The sequence below is a fragment of the Dinoponera quadriceps genome, unplaced genomic scaffold (genome assembly GCF_001313825.1).
Source record: "Dinoponera quadriceps isolate SergipeBrazil2010 unplaced genomic scaffold, ASM131382v1 scaffold696, whole genome shotgun sequence".
NCBI lineage: Eukaryota > Metazoa > Arthropoda > Insecta > Hymenoptera > Formicidae > Dinoponera > Dinoponera quadriceps.
In genome coordinates, this window is record NW_014554799.1 from 896,912 (window position 1) to 915,722 (window position 18,811).

Genomic DNA, 18,811 nt, shown 5'->3' on the forward strand with positions numbered 1-18,811 from the left:
AGGTGGTTTGTTATAATACCCGTCTACCTACCACTATTCTCCCTCGATTTACTGGAAAGGTTCGAGAACAAAGTATTTAAGTTTTTCCCAGCTTGTCACTTTTCTTTCGGGGGAATGTGTTGGTTCGTAGCATATAAGTGTCGCGTTCGTCGGGAGGAAGTCAAAAATTGTTACTGATTCGAGAAAATAAAGAAGCGTAGCGAGCGCGTCAGGCTACAGAGAAGGTAGTTCGGCCGTGCGGCTAAAAGAGAGCGGTTAATAAGCGTTCGATATGTCTCTCTATCGTTTTCTTTTATCGCCTCCTTATTGCAGCACTGCCACAGCTTTTCACACTCGCGGCGAAAGCTTTTACAGCTCGTCCCGGCTATGGAAACCCAAGCAAGCGCTGCGCGCTCGAGTCGTCTAACGTTGTTTTCTTTTTTTAATATTTTCAAATATTTCACCTTCGAGCGAATTGAGATATCGCGAGGAATCGCGATACGCAAATATACCCGCAAATATACACGACGGAGAAGATACGATGAATTACACGAGATAAAAATCCCCGAGAATCTTCTCCGTTTGTAACTTCCCTCTCCGGTCGAGAGATTTTGCAACCTTTTGTTCGTGAAGTGCGCGAAGGAGAAGAAACAGCTTTGAGAACAGAAGTAGGAGAGGACGTATCGAATTTGTTGATACGATTCCACTTCCGCGCTCTGCTGGAGGACTTGCTCCGCTTCACTTCTCAGCATACTTTATCACTTCGAATTCTGTCCGTGCGTCGAAGCTGCGCCCCACTGCTGGGGATTTTCAAGCGGAGCCGCCGAGAGACGCGTTGCCCGACGATTCGAACACTTAACGATTACTTGAGTTCCCTGCAGCCTTCGTCAGGCCGTGATTCTCGCAGATGGCGATGGGTTAATGAGGCGTACGCGACAAGGGTTGCTTGACACTAAGCACATTTGCGGTGATTAAACGCACCTTCTGAGCGTAACGATATCATGGGAGGAATGCCTCGGGCTGAGTCTGGGCGGCCTCGTCTTGATCGGCGACGGGGTCGACAGCATCCTGCGGTAATTGTGAACGTATCCCGATCTGGTGTCCCATTGGAGCAGCCTCTGGCCCCCTAGATCGCTGTTCGTGCGGCGCACGTGATTATGTCGCGACGTGCGGCTCTGCAGATCCGCCTGGAACAGTCCGGGAATCCCCGATCAGGTGATTCCGTCGCGATTATTCGCCGAGCGCCCGCGCGTCGATTAACTGCGACGCAGCGACGATTGAACGCGCCGGGCTAAGCGATTTCTTCCGGGCGCGAATTTATATTTCGCGGCGCGAAAATTAACAGAGAACCGTTTCGAGAAGCTTCCTGCGTCGCCTCGTACAGGCGTACGTGAGCGGCGCGCGCATCACTCGAGTCGAGATTTTCGCCCTGCGTTAACCCCTAAATGCATGAATTTGTTTTTTATTACTGAATTATTTTTGTTTTAGGTTCATGGTAGTCGCAGAAAATGAGGAAAATATTCAAAAAAAATCTGAGGCATATGTTGAGCATTGCCTTTGTGCCTTTTGGATTGTATATTTCGTTCTAAGGAAGAATTTGGTCTTCCACGTTTAGGTGTGCCTTTGATCTCGATAAAGAGGAAAAATAAATATGTTGCAAATTTGCAACACTATGCATTTAAGGGTTAAACTACGTTAAACCTTTAATTCTACAAAATAGGAGCTAAGATGGCAAAATAGGTTCAATTTCAATTCTAATAATATAACGTAATCTTTATTTTGATACTCTGGTGATATCTTAAATTTGCCCTTTTGGTTGTTTTAGCGTCGAAATAGGTTGCCGAAGGCAGCGTTAAGATTCAATCTGTAGAATTAAAGGTTCAAGAGTGAAGTTAGAGAGTCAGTAGGATTTAATCAGTTTATAGGCCGTCTAAATAGGTGCAAGCCATCCTTAGGTACGTCAGAGTAGCGTCGGAACTTCGACTCGGACGGGTGCGGGGGACGTATTTTCGTTAGTCCGAGCGACCGTTGGATCCCCCTGACGAAATTGCTTGCCGAATCCGGTCGGCGACTTTCGCGGGATTCCGCGTGATTCTTACACAGTGGCGCGAAAACAAACAATAAAGCGGCTTATCTCGGGATTGAAAGGGGACGTCGGTTGTAAGTGTTCGCGTATTAGCACGGTCGCTCGGCTGCGATACTTCACTTTCCGCTCTTCGTCGGTGGCCGACATTGCTCTGCGCGAATTTGCACGGGGATGCGATTGAATTAGCGATTGAATTAACGGCGCATCGCGCGCGCGAAAACGATCTGACGCGATCGCGAGGTCCGAGCGCGTTCAAGCCGCTCGTTAAGTCGCGCACGATCGCGCAAACTGCTGCGTATCGACTGACGGGGCGCCCGTTTCCTCTGCTCGTATCCTGGCGCGCGGTGATATAAAAAGCGGCTATCGCGGAACGGAACGGCGAATCTCCGCGAGCGTGGTCAAATCGTACACAAAGGTGACTAATGCCGCTATCGTGTCGGAGGAAACAGTTACAACCACCGTCCCGATAACTGTCGCAATTATCGCGTTACTATTAATGACTAATGTAAGTCATCGCCTGCGCCGGGAGGAAGCGGATCTCGAAAATAACACGCGCGCGACCGTCCGCGCGCAGCGCGAGATCGATTAAGGACAGGGTTGCGATAAAAATGAAATGAACTCTCGCGGAAACGTTTACCGGCCTTTCTGTTGCTGACTTCAAAGCGAACGGTGAAACCGTCGTCATTATACCGGACAAAGCGTGGAGTCGAAATCGTGTTGGCAGGCGTAGAAAGAGACGAGATGATATGGGTAGTAGCGACTCGTGTAGATCGGAGTAATGAAACATTTAACAATCTTGGTAGAAATGTACGTGGCTTTCCTAAATATCCATTCAGTTACTGTCTGATATTCGTGCGTTCTCATTAGTTGTAACAATATCGCGTAGGAAATGGACAAGAATTTAATTTCGACTTTATTCAGGGGCAAACTTCTAAGGCACAACTGCCCGTTTCGTGAGCGACAGGTTTGCTCATTGGTATTAAAGGGAAAATCTTCCGTCGACAAATAAGTAAATAAATGAATACGGTGCTGCTTCTCTTCTCGTGAGATAAAATTGATTGAAACCGATGAAAAGATCGCGGTAAAGGAGATCCGAGCCCATGCATTGACTTCTCTCTCTCCAGGTCCGTCAACACCGTGAAAGATCAAAGAAACTTTACCGCGTGCTTCGTCCGCGATTACATGTCAATAGGTAAAAGCCGCCCGCGCCAGATATTCGCTCCGAGTACCGAAGCGAACGCGTGATTGTTATCGGCCAACTGGCATTAACTAGTTTTTATTAGTATCACACCGTGAAGGAGGCGTGTCAGCATCGTGAGCGGTATTTTTAGCGAGCCGTGAGGAGGCGGAAGAATCGAGGAGCTTACCTTGAACTTGTCAATCAGTATCTGGTTGATGAGCTCGGACTGGGGTCGCGATTTATCGGCGACTCGCCTGCGAAGGGCCGGAGGGCTGTCGGTGTCGTCGGGGATGTCGTCCGTATCATGGGACTCGGAGCTGTCACCACCCCCCATCACTCCTCCGCCGCTACCCCCAGTCAACGCTCCACCAGATACCATCTATTCATGGGAAACGTCATTCGGGTGAAACGTTCGTGAGACTCGCTTCCTTTCATTCCTCTCTCTCTCTCTCTCTCTGTCTTCGTTGATACCAGATTGAATAACGCGAGCGTTACAAAGACCTCGCGAAATCACCCAGGAGACATCTAAAGAGAGTCTGAAGGATTAAAGCGTCTCTCAGTCGCGTCTAAGACGCGTCTCTTCGTGACTGCAGACGAATTTCTAATTTCTTGCACGGAGTCTCGAGACGCCTTCCGGAGGACTTCGCGAATCTGCCTTCGAGTCGCACGGAAATGTAAAGGATTGAAAGTTTCTCCTCTCCTCTCACCTCGATCTGTATGCCGCTGTCTCCGCTGTTGCATTTCGCATTTCGGGCTGCTTTGTTGCCCTTCTTCCTCTCCTTGCTGCTCCTCCAGACGAGTGGGCCGAACCTAAACGTGGTCGATCAAGTAGCCGCGCGGTCGAGCTTCCCCGAGGTAAATTTTATTAGAGGAGCGGGATACGGCTTCCCCTTACAATACCGCTTACGTCGCAGCTTAATTCAATACTTTATGCTCATACAATCGAATCGGATCAAATAAGATTGACTTGACTCTCAGACTCGCTATTCGGGAGAAGAGTCTTCTTTTCGCGGTATGAAATACGCGTCTCGTGAAGAACGGAAGTGTCGACACCTCGATTCGTCATTTAATAATCTATCAATGGAATTAAAGTCGGAAGGAATCGGGAATATCGTTCTATTACACACGATTTTCTCCGAGGCTAGTTGAAATTAATGAGCAATGAGAAGAAATTACGAATAATAAGTTTTACGAACGGAGACTGGCTTAATCGGAGATAACACGAACGCGTGCAATTTCCTCGCGTTGATAACGGAAATTGTATTAAGAGGCGCGCTGAAAATACACGAGAGCGAAAAAGCCCGCGGACTCGTCAGGAACAATCTAGAGCGCTAACGTGTGCATCATCCAGGCGGCTGGATTAAAAATCGCGTCCGGTCAAAGAGGGCAAGGGACGCGATACGAACCGGAATTTCTGGTCATTGCTAGGATCGTCCTTGTGATGGTTGCTTTGCTCGGAGGTTACAGGGGGCGTTTCCCTCTCCTCCTCCTCATCCAACAGTCCGGAGCCGTCGTTATCCTCGGCAGGACACTCCTCGTTGCTCTCTTTGCTGCCTTTTTTGTGGAACCTCAGCGAGAAGCTCTTACGGAATTTCTGCAACACGCTCTCCTGCTGGCTCGGCGCGCCCGTGCGATGCGCGTTCTGGCTTCCGCCGGTGGATACATTGGCGACATTCAGGGCGGACGACGGCTCCTGCAGCCTGGAATGACTGACCAGAGGAATCGTCGCCTCGGTCAAGGGATGCTCAGTAGTCACATGGCCGGTCGTTCCTTCGTCCTCCTCATCGCCGGACCAGTGTCGGCTGCGAAGCAAATTCGTATCCCACCTTTATTTACCCCGCGCGAAGGACATCTCGATTGCGACAGAATAGGGGATAAAAATCTGGGATCTCGTATCTTTGCAAGCTGAAAGCCCTCCCTCAAGTCAATTTCAACGGTCGAATCTGCGATATCGAGGATTAGCCTCGAAATTATTCGAATACCATCCGATCTCCTAGTCCCTATCTCTATCGATTGACTTTAATCCACTCGGGAGAGACGCTGGAATTAAAAAAGAACGAATCCTTTACTGGGGATCAGGACACAGGACGCTCGGAGTTCGAGCGAATCTAAAATGGGCTTTACAAATTACGGGCCTGATCCGCCTCAACCCGGGAACGCTTCGTATAAAGTTGAGAAGTGAATTTTCTTTCCATTTTACGTTCGGTGCACGCAGCTACATAGAGAGGAGAGAGAGAAGGAGGGAGGGAGGGAGAGAGAAAGAGAGAGAGATGAGAGGACTCATTAATTTTCAAATCGACGTCCGATCTCGGGGATTAAATATTTCATCTCACAGGAACGAGAAGCGCCGCGAATCCATCGTTCCGCCGTTAATCTGTCCGTCTGTTTTTCCACGGCTGGTCGCGCCTAAATGGTCTCCGATCAAAAGTCACGAGGCGACACCCTCGCGAATCCCTTTTCGTGTCCTACGACTTCGTCGTGAGCTAAAGAGATTCGCATGAAAATTCGGCGTTGTTTCTCACTGTAGGGTACCGCATGGAGATCGATAAATCACGGACGTGCTCGACCAAAAGTGCCGCGGGCACTGCATGCGCGACTGTATGCCGACTGCAGCTGACGAAGTGACTATATTCGAAACTGAACAGCGGAAGAGCAGCGAAAGGGGAAACCCGCGGGCCGAACGCTAGCATTTCACAAACGTTTCGCGGAAGAAGCGGACTCGCGTCGGCATTTCGCGAATTGCCAACGCGGCGATTTTTATTTTCCGCGCACCACCGGGACGCGTCCTCATCGCGTTCGCATCGACGCACCGTGCACCTGAATTATTTCGTCCTCGCGCCGAATGTATGAACGTATCTCCGGTAATATGATCGCATCCCACGGCGGCGGAGGCGGCGTTTCCGTGCAATTATCGCGGCTGTGCGAACGTACTTGTTTGCGTTACGTCGCGAGGAATATTTAATGACGTTAATCGGATGCCTCGCACCGCGTTTGTTAGCCACGGGGAAAATATTTTCATCGCGTCACGACCCTATCATTATACAGATGTTTTAATAATCGCCGGAGGCGCAATTACCGTCGTTCGCTATTAACGCCGCTGGTAACGCGAATGTGATACTCTGTTAATGAGTTAGCGCCTATGTAGGTCACCCGTTGCGAGGTCTCTCGATTTAAATTCGAACGACGTCCGAGGGAAAGCCGACGTCAAAAATTTGTCACGGCTAATCCCCGTCGTGCGAGTTAAGATCGCCAAGTTTTTGCGAAACTGTGTTTACATGGGATATCCCCACCGGACCCGGCGGAGGTCCTCTTAAGCTTCTCCGATTTACTTCTCCGCGGCGAAAGCATCGAGGGAGAGAGAAAGGTCACAATTTATCGCGACCTTTCACCTTTTATCATTACACATATTTGAAACTAAATACGAAGTTAAGGTATTATTAAAGTCCAATTGTGATCAAACGTGGAATATAAATTCGCCATTATTTTCTCTCATTTGAAAGACTTTCGGTTTATTGGAAGAGAGAGAAAGAGAGAGAAACGGTCGTTTATTACGGTCCTAGGACAAGGTCCTTTAAGGATTTAAAATATACACATAAACGATAAACAAATGGATGAGTTTATATAACAACAGAAATAAAGCAATTATTTACAGAAAAGCAATCGTAGCGCAAAAATAGAACTTGAGTAATAGAAAGCAGTGAAACGTGTGTACAATAGTGTATAGAATTACTTAGAATTTGATTTAATTATGTGAAAGACAATGTAATTTAGTTAAGAGAAAAAGAGAGAGAGAGAGAGAGAGAAAGAGAATCGTTCGCTTTTAATTGCTATTCGAAAATCATCGACGTTAAAGGACTATAACGATTAAGCGAAGCAGTCATATGTCACAATAGACGGACGTCTGAGTCAGTTTAATCGGATGAACGCATTAGGGAATCACGCACCACATCATAAGAAGATTTGTCACAGACGAGTGCCTTGTCTTTCCTCTCGTGCCAATCCTTTATCCTCTGCCTGCGAACGTTGCGATTCTCCGTACGCGCACGAAGTAGTATCACTCACTCTCACTTTCTACGTGTCACTTTTGCGCAGAGGCCTCAATAACCATCGCACGAAGTAAACTGGGCTCTTCGCGAAAATCTCATGTAATAATGCATTTCCCACCGCACATCGGGAGGCTACGTCGTACGTGAGGAAATACGCGAAGGAGAGTAACGAAGGCGTTCGTTGACACCGGATTAAATTTAATTAACGCACAACTGTCGCTCATTTTCTCGACCAGGTGTTCTCGTGTCGCGCACAACGTTCGTGACAATCGAGAATAAAGGCCCGCGCGATTTTCGCCGGTGACATGGTCAGCTTTGAGATGGGAGGCAAAAGAGAGGAACGAAAATAGGACAGGGAAAATGAAACATCCGGCCGATACCGAAACAGGAAGAGCAACGGCAACGCCGACGTGCCATCGACGACTGAGCTCTCTGGAGAGTGCAAGAGCCCACGGCTATGTGCCTGCGGACGTGTGCACGTGAACTCTTCTAGGAACAGATTTCGTGGGTCGCTCGCGCTGGGTCGTGTCAGGTCGAACGTGAGGCAAGGGATGCGCGGCGCTCTCACCCTCTGCTCTCTCAAGCTCTATCTCACTCTTCCTCGTGTCTTCCTCTTTCCTCGGTCCCTCCTTTACGACATCGTAAGCGAGGGATGACGGCGACCGCCACAAAAGGCATCATTTATCGGAGCAGTGACTACGGAAATATTCATTGTGTGTTCGTTTCTTAATCAGCGGGAGGCCAACCTGCATTCAAAGAAACGCGCGGCGTTCGATGGCCGGCACTCGTGGACTCTTATTCTCGGTGTGATCCACGAGAGTCTTAAGAAGGCACAGTGATAATAATAAAGATCCCGACGTTCAAAGATTTCCGCTTTTGACACGTACTGCTGACCGACGTTTTATTCATGGGTGGCGGGATATTCCGTATTTTCGGTTTCGCCCGGTTATTTGCGGATCGCGAAAAACAGACTATATTTTCAAGTTCCGCTAGCTATTCGCGGATCGTGGAATTTTCCATGTTACCTCAAACTTCCGACAGCCACAGGTATTTGTTGTGCGAATAAATAAAATATATAATAATAAAAATAACATATATGTGTATATACACGCAGGTAAAAAATTTGGTGCTAAAAAAAAACGGTCTAAATATCGGCCCGAAATATTCGCATTACTTTAGCATCTGTGTACTTTTTCAACACAAATTTCCCAACACAAATACATGTCAAATTAATATTCACTTTGTTACACACTAGACACGATGTAGTCTGTAAATAAGCATGATGTGTAGTTTTTTCCCGGGAACTCTCCATCGCGGACTATATGTTCCCTTTGTTAACACATTCATCTTGTTAAAGTGGCACACAAATTTAGATGGACTGTTTGTAACACAAAATGTTTTGCTGTAATAAATGAAATACAACCGTAACGCATAATAAATAAAAATTATACAAAAAAAACAAGAAGACAAGACCGCATAAAGTAGTACAAATTAACGTTAACACTAATATTACCAAGTTGTATGTCGCGAGGATAGTTGCTGATTGGTGCTACGATATTGAGTCTCATTAATTTACACGTAATACGTAATTGATTGCGTATAACTAATTAGATAAACGGACGATAGAGAAGCAATGAAACGATGTAAAAAAGAAAACGCGAAAAATGCACGCGTGTCAGGCGGGCCGAGAATTGCGTATATTTGCCGCATCTTTGGTTACTGGAACTTTAGTTAAGTTTTTGAACGATCGATAGAAACCAACGTGGCAGCCAACGTGTTAACTGTACCAAACATACAATGTTCGCTGCGAAGTCGGTAAAAACTAATTGTGGCTGGTGATGGATGCATGGATGCATGCGTGGAAACAGCCGCTGTTAGGGTGTTAACCCAATCGATCTCTGTTATTTGCAGAGTCGTGCAAGAGACGATAGTGACCGCGGAATTTATACGGTTGGAACGGGAAAAAAACCGCGCCAAATATGTACAAGAGAGAGACATTTATTACAAAATTTACATCTCTACTCCAGACAGTCCCCTCTTTAATCCTCCGCGGGATCGCGCCGCTTTCACATCAACGAGCCGTTTAATACCAAAGAGAGGAAAGAATCTCGCGGGGATAAACCGGCGGCGTTATTCGTCCCGAGTTGCAATCCGCGCGGTCCGTCAGGTAAGCGTCGGGGAATAACGCGGAGTTAATCAGCGCCGACACGACGGAAGATTACGTAGGACGAGGAAGCATCTTTCAGGTTTGCGTTCCCCTTATCAAAGCGGCCTTCTTAGTGGCCAAGTGGAAGCGGTAGCTTCTCCGGAGTTGGCGGAAGTAGCGGAGATAAAAAGCGAGGAGCGAGACGTTTTCTATAGAGCTCGTAATTAGAACATCTGATGGTCCCGCGCGCGTGGGGGCGGACGTGCACACGTGTGTATGTGTGTGTGTGTGTGTCGTGTTGACGGATCCGAAGTCAATGCACCGCAGGTAGGTCATCCGAAATAACGCTCTTATTCGCGCCTCCATAGACGTACCTTTCTGCGACACACACTTATACGAACACACACACATCGGACTCGGCCGCACACGACGGAAGAGACCGCCGGCAGGTCGCGGTAAAAGCACGAAGAGCGCGGCCTTCGGTGGATCACAGGCGACCTTTGACGCGCGGCCGGTCTTTGTCAGCTATCAGCGGGACATTTTTAATCACTTCTCGTTCGGCGAACTGTTCTTCGGCTCTCGTAGGAGCCGCTCACCTCCACTTCCGCGGGAAGCCACGGCGAGGTCGCAGCCGCGACAGAGAGACGCGATCGCACGAACGACACTCGGGATGAAATTGCGAGGCGTCATACGTTTCCAATTTACTCCGCGGAGACGGTTGGCTCCCACTGCGCTGTCTCATAATCGTCTCGTTCTCCGTCATCTCGTGACTCTCTCCGCCTCCCCCGCGCGGAAACTCCTCGTCGCCGCGCGCCACGTTCGCCCAATTGCTCGGCACATTTTTCGGCCTCGTCAGGCTTTCTCGTTTTGCTCCTCCTGGCTTTTCCGGCGACCCGTATTAACTTCGCCGATGCAGTTTCGACGTTTTCGTCACGCGCGAGAGACAGATATCCGATAAAGCGCATCGTTTTATCGACAGGCGTGTAAAAAACGGTGTCATCGATTTTTCGCCACACGTGTGCCGTCTTTAACAGAGTTTCATTATTTTTGCCTATCGAATTACCCGGCAGCGAGTCCCCGAGCCTTCCGGCTCGTTACTTGTCGCGCGACACTTCCGCCAAGATCACCGCGCAAATCAGCTGAAGTTATCTGAATGATAAATGTTCGCGTGAGGTCGCGATCATACTCGAGCGTCATCAATCTCGATAAAGTGAATTAATCAGTAACGCTTCCGCAAATAAACTGTAATCGCTGTGCTGATCCAATCGGCCGTTTTATTAATTTCGCAAGGCAGATCCGTGGTCACGTATGAACGCTAATACATTGCGCCGAGCTCGTGATCGATAAAAATCACACTGGCCCGTGGAAATCGCCGCGGGATTCACGAGGAAGGAAAGAATCGCCGAGTTCGTGCAGGAACGGTCGAGTGTCTGATTTCCAGGGGGGGTATCGAGCGCGCGCGCGCGTATCAGAAATTCTTAACGAGCACAGTTGTCGAGCGTTCCGGCAACTTCGAAGGACTCCTCGGTATTTCAAGTACGCCTTTCCAGTTATTTCATTCCCCTCACGAACCTCCTCGGGTTCTTACGTACGAAATCTGACTCGATCCGCATACTTTCATAGTGGCATTCGAGTGAATAAATTCGCAGCTTAGGCGGGATTTTATTCGTCGTCACCGCATGTCCCGAATGTATCCTGGCGCGCGAGGCAGCTCGCGAACCGTACAGGAAGGTCGGCTGATTCTCGGTCGCACCGCCTGCGGTCCCAATTTCGCAGTTGCAGTTGCGTGCTGAGCTAACGCGGCGGGCGAGTTTCATAAGTTAGCCGGTGGATGCACACCGGCGGCGTTTACCAGACGAGGCGGCGGCCGAAGACACGAAGCGGAGACACGTATCGGGAATAGTTGCGACGTGAGGTTGAGGAATAGAAATTTTCACCGCCGCCCTCGTGACCACCCTTCGAGTTGCCCTTTTCGTCGAATCCCGGTTTCCCCGGGAGAGAACGCGGGTGGTACGGACACGCCACCTACGCGGAAACTACGGTTTCCCCTCCGTGAATAATATAGGCCACGACGGCGCGCTTTTGATGCAGGTGCTATCCTCGATCGCGCTTTCGAGCGAGCTGCAATTTTCCGACCGTGAAAGGGGAAAAGAGAGAGAGAGAGAGGGGAAGGGAAGACTCTTGTGGGATTATTATACGTCGAACACCCAAAAGCGCTGGAACGTTTTCATTAGCGTTCGGCTGATTGGGAAAATTGGACCGAACCTTGGCGTGATCGTGATAGTAGTAATCTACTACATCGAGAATCTCACATTTCGCTCTTCATTTCTTAAACGTCGCTTGTTCGCGGACGATTCGGTGGATTCTGCTCTTAAAGGGGTGCCGTACTTGAAAACTTTGCCGGCAAGGACTGGACTTTCTTTCTGTAAACGTTTACGTCGTTGCTGGCTGCACAGAATTCATATAAATGCCTTTACATGATACGAAAGTACGGCGCGAAAATGAATTGGACCGTTGCTCAACGTGTGACAAAAATGAAGAAAATGTCAAAACCGATGTCTCTAACTGTCAGTCAGCATAAATATTGACCTGATACAGAAATTTTACAGCTTGTACGTAGCGAATGTGTGAGTGGTCTAGTCAGGGGAATTTTTCAAGGAACATTTTTACTTCTTTTCGATTAAATTTAAAAGCCTGAAAAGATGCGAAAAGTTCGCAGAGAAATATTTCCGTATCTCGATTGGATTTTCCGTTAGATATGTAATAAAATATCGCATACTCACATCGCACTTACATTTACACAAGATCTACACATATGTTCAGTCACAAAGAGGTTGCAACACCTTTTTAACAAGTTTCGAGACGCATCTTGTGTGTTAAATAGGAGAATTTATTTCATAGTGATTCTCAGGGGAATACATTTTCCTATTGGATACAATTCGTGGGAAATTCATCGGAAGAAAAGTGATCGACTAAATAAGAAATCGCTTCTATGTTATCGACGTATATCGTCGACTTTAGCATCCTCTTAAAACTTGACTGAATATTCGATGGGACGTTAATTGCACGAATAAATATCGATATTGGCGGAAGATACAAACGAAACTGATATACACGTACCTGTCATGATCCCTGTCCAAAAGAGCCGGAGTGCTCGACGCTTTGATGCGCCGTTGAGCCTTGCTGAGACCGGGGATTCGCCTTCTTTCCCTCCCGGCGTGGCCACTCGTCCTGTGATCGTGCAAAGGCTGGAACAATACGTCGGGTTCGATAATAGCCGGCGAAAGTCGGCAGCGTGACAGTTGATAGAATAGTTCAACGTGACTATCGAACGCTCGTTTTCCGAATAACGCTTCTTAATAAGCTTCCCGATGAGAGTCCGAAGGGGGTCACGTTTATTTTCAGCGCGGCGTGATGTATGCGCGAATGCGCTCGGGAGCAAATTATTGATGACAATCGATAACCCTCGCGAGAAAGTCTCGTTACACGTATCTTTCCCACGATTCGACTATGCACGCACGAGCGCGCTTGATCATTCGTATCTCCGTGTCAGTATCGATATCGGGTGTGCTTCGGCCGGGTTACCCGATCCAATATTACATCGCCGAGCTTTGTGGGTCGCGGGGCCAGTCGGTTTTATTTCAAATCGACAATTCGTCATGCGCATCGCGCCGTTTCGCGCGCGCTTCCTTCGGCTTCCCTCGCGACTGATGAATCGCGCATACCGCGCGCCTGAATTTCAATCTCGCCCGTAACTTTTCTATCGCGCGCGCGAGAAATCTCGTTATTTACGCGGTCACGAATATTAACGAGCAGCCGGGACGAGCAGGGGGGCGGTGCATCGGCCGCATTCAGCGAACAGAACGGTGACTTCCGTCGAAAGTCGAAGCCGAAGGCATTTCACTCGCGAGCCGAAGCTGAGATCGTTTTTCTCCCGTTCGCCGAACGCGCAAACACGCACGCGTGACGATTAATCATCGAAACAGGCAGGTTCTCAAGTGCGACTTATCGATCTATCGTCGCGCCATCAGCAGCGACCGAAAGCGCGTCTTATCTGCGGTGATCGACGAAAGCCTTGATTTCGCGGTTTCTGCCCATCCTTTCGCGCACCGGCGGGAAATGAAAGGGGTGCAAACGGTGCCGAGCCACAAAGGTTGATTATATCTGCAGCTGTCTCGCCATCGCGTACGCGACGTTCTACTAATTAAGATTCCCACGCGGAGAAAGCGACGCACGCGCCGCGTACACGCCTGCGGGACGAATCGCGCGCACCCTCGAATCTCGAGCCTCGATCGCTGACATCCTTCAAACGCGCCGTCTGTGTACGTGTAATCGCATTCGTTTAAACTGTGTTATGGAAATGCGGATTGAGCTTAACTTCTACTTAAACTGACTACTTAGACTGTCTTTCATTTCGACTGAAGTCTCGTTTAATACCCTCTTACGGGAAGGGAGAGAGAAAGAGAGAGAGGGACTTATTATAATTTATGATCACCGACGTTTTCGTTAACAAGAAATAATTTCCCCAAAATTTATCAAATATTCCGGACAAGTTATGAAAGGAGGAAGTTTCGAAACTTAGAGAGCGCATAAAGTTATACGCAAAAGTCGGAGTGTTTCTTCATTAGTACGGGAGCCATTATAATTAGCTAATCTTTACTGGCTTTGATGAGTACACATCCTTCAAATCCCCACATTTCCCCTATGATACTTCCTACACAATAAAACATTTTCTGAATGTTGAACTTTTCCTTTGTGTATGTGTGTGTTACTAACTTTTGATTATTACTTAAATGTAAAATTAACATACAACTGATATGTCATTATTTTCGAGTTCGAATCTCATCAGTAGTAAGCATATTTTTCAAATACGATATTAATTGTCATCGTTATTAATTTATCAACGCTAAGTGGCACATAATTAAGATTTCAGGCGCAATCATTGACGGCGCATCTTAAGGACGCAATTAAAGAAAAGTGATAAATAAATTTCTTCAGCGTGAATACAGCATTTATTATTACATTTGACATTACATATATGTCAATTTCATTAATATCAAATGTTTCTGCTACGAATAAAATTTCAGTCAAAACAATTAATATCATGTGTTAGGAAGGAATGTGTCAGCCATTTCATTAACGTTTACTACTTGTGAACAAGTAACATATGACGAATGAGAACGACGAATTGAAATTTAGAATGGAATTTCCTTAGGCATGTGTGAAAAAATGTTAAAATTAACATTTTGCATTTAACTGCGTACAGTATCCAACGGGGGATTTCTCGTGGAAATATTTCCAAGACCGAAACTTGCCCGAGCTAAGACAGCCGACGCGTGCTCCCGTTCGCACGGAGAGCCTATTTCGCGTATTATCATCAAGACCGTAAATTGCGGGCCGCTACAAGTCTCGCGGCACGCGCGTGGTGCTTTCTCGCTTCGAAATGTCCGCTTCCGGTCGCGCCGGCGCGCGCACATAAACGCGGTAGATAGCGAGTCAGTTCGACACGACACACCGCGACGTTAACGAACCGACACGCACTGTCGTCGCTGCGGATGATGCATGTAGGTCGTTGCCAGCCGGCCGCGCGATGCACCACGTAGCGCGGTATACGTGCAAGCGCCGCGGATGCATCTCTGCGTGCATCCGCGTGTGTACCGGCCGTGGCTGAGACGTCACCGACATCATCGGCCATTACTCACGCGTCGCCGATCGATGATCGCTTCCGCGTCGCCGGCAATTACGGACACCCCCGCGACATCCTCTCCCCTCCTCCATTCACCTGCTCTCCTACCGTTAAGGGGTGAGAGGGCGGGGGGATACGCGTATACTGCATATTTAGAGATTACTTTGCGCGCGCGTGAATTATTACAGCTGGACGCGGACGTCGGAAATACCGGATTCTGCGAGAAATAGCCGGCGTCGTTGCTTCCTAGGGGGAAAGGTAGCCGGCGGTGGTGATGAATGAACCGGGCGAATCGCATTAGCGTAACGTGTATTAGCCGAGAAACGTCGAGTTGCATCACGTAACTCGCGGCAATCGGGCGTCAAACGCGCCCGAGTTTTCTTACCGTTGGAGGAAAGTGGTTTTTGAAAAAAAAAAGAAACTCTATACGTATTCCTTAAGGAAGATTAATATACTATTTTTAATTTCTATTTTAAACGAGGAAGCTCGTAATCTCGTGATATCGACCGCTCCTAAATTCTTTGATAATTTTCTTCGTAAATCACCACACGCATTGTGGGATACACGAGCATGTTTACGACGGACTATTATCGACAAGCTTCGTATTCTCTGCTTCTTATTGCCGGTGCATTTCTGCCGGAAAATCGCTTTAACCGTTCTCGCACGTGCACGCGGATGGAAGTCGACGAAATTAGACGGACGATCGCGTCGCCAACGACTTACATATGTACGCCACTGTGATACCGGAGGCCAAAAGATTAGTAGCGCGTCGCTTGAGGTCGGCTTAATTAAACCTGGGGAATGCCTCACACGACTAACTCGACCTTCGTGCGGCAGTAAGTTTGCGGCTTTACGCCGCTGCGGGCTTAAACCGAACGGCGCGAATGTCGTAGACAGAGTCATCCTGCGTCGCGATTTATTGGTAGTCGCTTACGGCTACTAATTACATTCACATTTGGAGCAAAAGGCGCGACGATTCCCGTCCTTCCCCACTCGGGATTGCGAAGGCGAAGAACGAACATTCTCGCTGATTATCAATTAAAACGCCAGATTGTCCCCGACGGGTTTTTCGCAAATTGATAAAATTAATTTCAAAGTAAGACGAGCTTTCTTTGTTATTCTGCCTCGATCGGTCTCTTCGGGCTCACTCGAAAATGAGAGTCGAGGTACCGTTGAAGCGGAAATAATTCGCTTTTCGCGCGTGAAATTGATATTACATAATTGCTTTCGAGTAATTGAAGCTCCGAGCGGGTAATTAAAAATTCCCTTGATACCCGAGAGATAAGTGCGCGTGATACATAATATTCTCATTCAGCGAACGAGTGAGATTACCTAATAACGCCTGTTATATTTATTGTTGCGTTTAGCGTCTACCGATAACAATATGTTATCGCGATCGATCCAACGTAGATAACACGGGGCCATTGTTACCCGACGATGAAAAAAAAAAGTATCGCTCTTCCGGAAGGAGGTGGGGGATTAAAGTACTTACGGAAACGGGAGCTGTGTGAGGTGTGGCCGCTTCCTGCGCGCGATGGGGCCTGCTGGGACTAGGGCTGGATCGCTGGGAATCCTGCCCGCGCTGCCAGGATCCTGACTTATTGTTGCTGCAACAGACGAACCAGAAAATTCCCATTTATTTTCATCACGACACCGAACACAAGCATGAACGACGTCTTGTTCATAAAAAAAAGAGAAACATGTATTTATATTTTTTCTTTCATGTATATATGCATGTACAATATTCTTTTCTTTTATATATTTTTTTGTCATATATATTTACATTAATAATAATATTATGTATTAATAACATATATTTATACATTTACTTATTTATCAATAATCTTTTATATACATATTAATATCTTTTTTATTCTACATACATTTTTTCTCCCGTGTATATATAAATCATGTCAGAAAAGCGATATTAAAAGCACGGCCAGGGTACTCAGAGGGACGAAATTCGAGGAATGCCGGTTGCTGAAATCTTCCGGATTTGCAGCAATCTCGGCACGAAGTTCGCAAGAAAGGTTGCGGTTGAAATACCGCGCGTATGCTCGTTTTCTTATTACCAACTCGCCGAGCGCCGTGATACGGAATGACTCAAACACTTATTCATCCGTACGTCCGAAATGCTTACTCTTCTCGGCGGCGACGTGGTGAGTTCACGAAGCGCGCGCGCGCGAGAGAGAGAGAGAGTGTCGTTATCTCAATTAACCGAAACATAGATCTATCGGTATCGAATTACAGTACGTCAGACGGGCGGGATGCGCCATGCGGGGTGATTAATCAATAATCGCAGGCGCATCGCGCGGATCTTAATTAATGGGCCCGGGAGTAGAAGGCAATGCGCGAAGCAGATGCATAACACACGTCTCGGGGTTGCATTTCGTTATCTTAGTAGGTCGCGTCGGTAGACTCTCGCGAGTCGCGTAACAAAATTGCGCCGAATTAATTCGCGCGGTCGAGTTAATAACGCGGAAAAACGGCTTTCCGCATCGTCGGAATCGTGCAGGTGCGGATGCGTATGCATGTCGCACGGATTTCTGCGGTGGGCCTCCCCTCCCTCCCTCCCACCGGTGCTTTTTACCGAAGTTATAACGGACCGTGCAACGTTGTTAGAGCCCCGGTTTTATCGGTCGTGATATACGCGATACCTCGGAATCGCCGATTGTCCCCTTAATTGCGCCAAAATGACGGACGATTTTACATTTTCGTGATTTTCGCTTTGCGAAACATGAATTACCTTTTTTCTTGTTTTTTTTTCTTCTGTACAAAACTACGAATTTTTGTGAATGTCGTTACTCATCGTTCGTCACAGCACGAAACAGTTCTGCGGTCCGCCGATGACACGTATAACGCAATTTGCGAGGAAAGTGCGAATAACGTATGACGGCATGATAAAACGGAAATATAACCGGTGAATTTATCGCCGACGGAGATTTGTCCGTTTCGGGGGGCATTGACGGCGACTTTCGCGACAGGATGGGAGAAAAACATTCACGTGGGCGATGATTATTTTCGTAATAAATTACAACGGGGCACGTGGCTTATCGTCCTGGCGCGATAATGGACGCGATGCTGTAAGTTATGATGCCAAGGGTCGTCAGGTGCGATTTGTTCGTTCGTTTCGTCGATAACCTTCTTACAAAGACGACGATTAATCGTGCCGATTGTCGTGCCGCGAGACAATAATCTAGGGTTACGTATCGCACACGCGGGCTTCGACTTTCTATTCGAATGCGGCGGTGCGTGTGTAAAGTGCGCCCAGGAATGCGATCTCTAATATCCGCTAACCATATTTATTACGTGCAGATGTCACCAAGCCCGTTACTTCCTCTCGACTTGAATCCGCAAATAAATCGCGGACTTTTATGGCTGGAAACACAATAGAAATCTAAGGAATAATAATTAAGCGATTCCGATCGGGAACCTTTTATAGCGAGCATTTCCATAATGAGTGCTTTGGCACTCAATGATCAAAAATGATCTGACATCGGTATCGATATATTTTTTGTTTACTCATTCAAGTTATACTTATTAATTCACGAAAGTTTTTCTTGAGGTTTTTCTTTTCGAAAGGAAAAGTCTTTGTTTGAAACAGACACGGTGATATTAATATTCACCACGAAATCTAATTCTTTCATATCAAGATATCTTTAAAAATATGCCTAATAGACGTGCGTAA

General features: G+C 47.5%; 1 protein-coding gene across 5 annotated transcripts in view; it reads right to left on the reverse strand.

Moving 5' to 3' along the window:
* LOC106742017 overlaps nucleotides 1-18,811 on the reverse strand; it is a 139,958-nt gene that overhangs the window by 7,701 nt on the left and 113,446 nt on the right. For all 5 annotated transcript variants that reach the window (XM_014614583.1, XM_014614586.1, XM_014614584.1 and 2 more), the window contains 6 exons: nucleotides 16,616-16,730; nucleotides 12,558-12,685; nucleotides 4,652-5,047; nucleotides 3,953-4,055; nucleotides 3,433-3,624; nucleotides 961-1,166 (listed from right to left, as the gene is read on the reverse strand). In XM_014614583.1, the coding sequence (XP_014470069.1) occupies nucleotides 961-1,166; nucleotides 3,433-3,624; nucleotides 3,953-4,055; nucleotides 4,652-5,047; nucleotides 12,558-12,685; nucleotides 16,616-16,730 (1,140 nt within the window). The remainder of the gene's footprint in view (nucleotides 1-960; nucleotides 1,167-3,432; nucleotides 3,625-3,952; nucleotides 4,056-4,651; nucleotides 5,048-12,557; nucleotides 12,686-16,615; nucleotides 16,731-18,811) is intronic.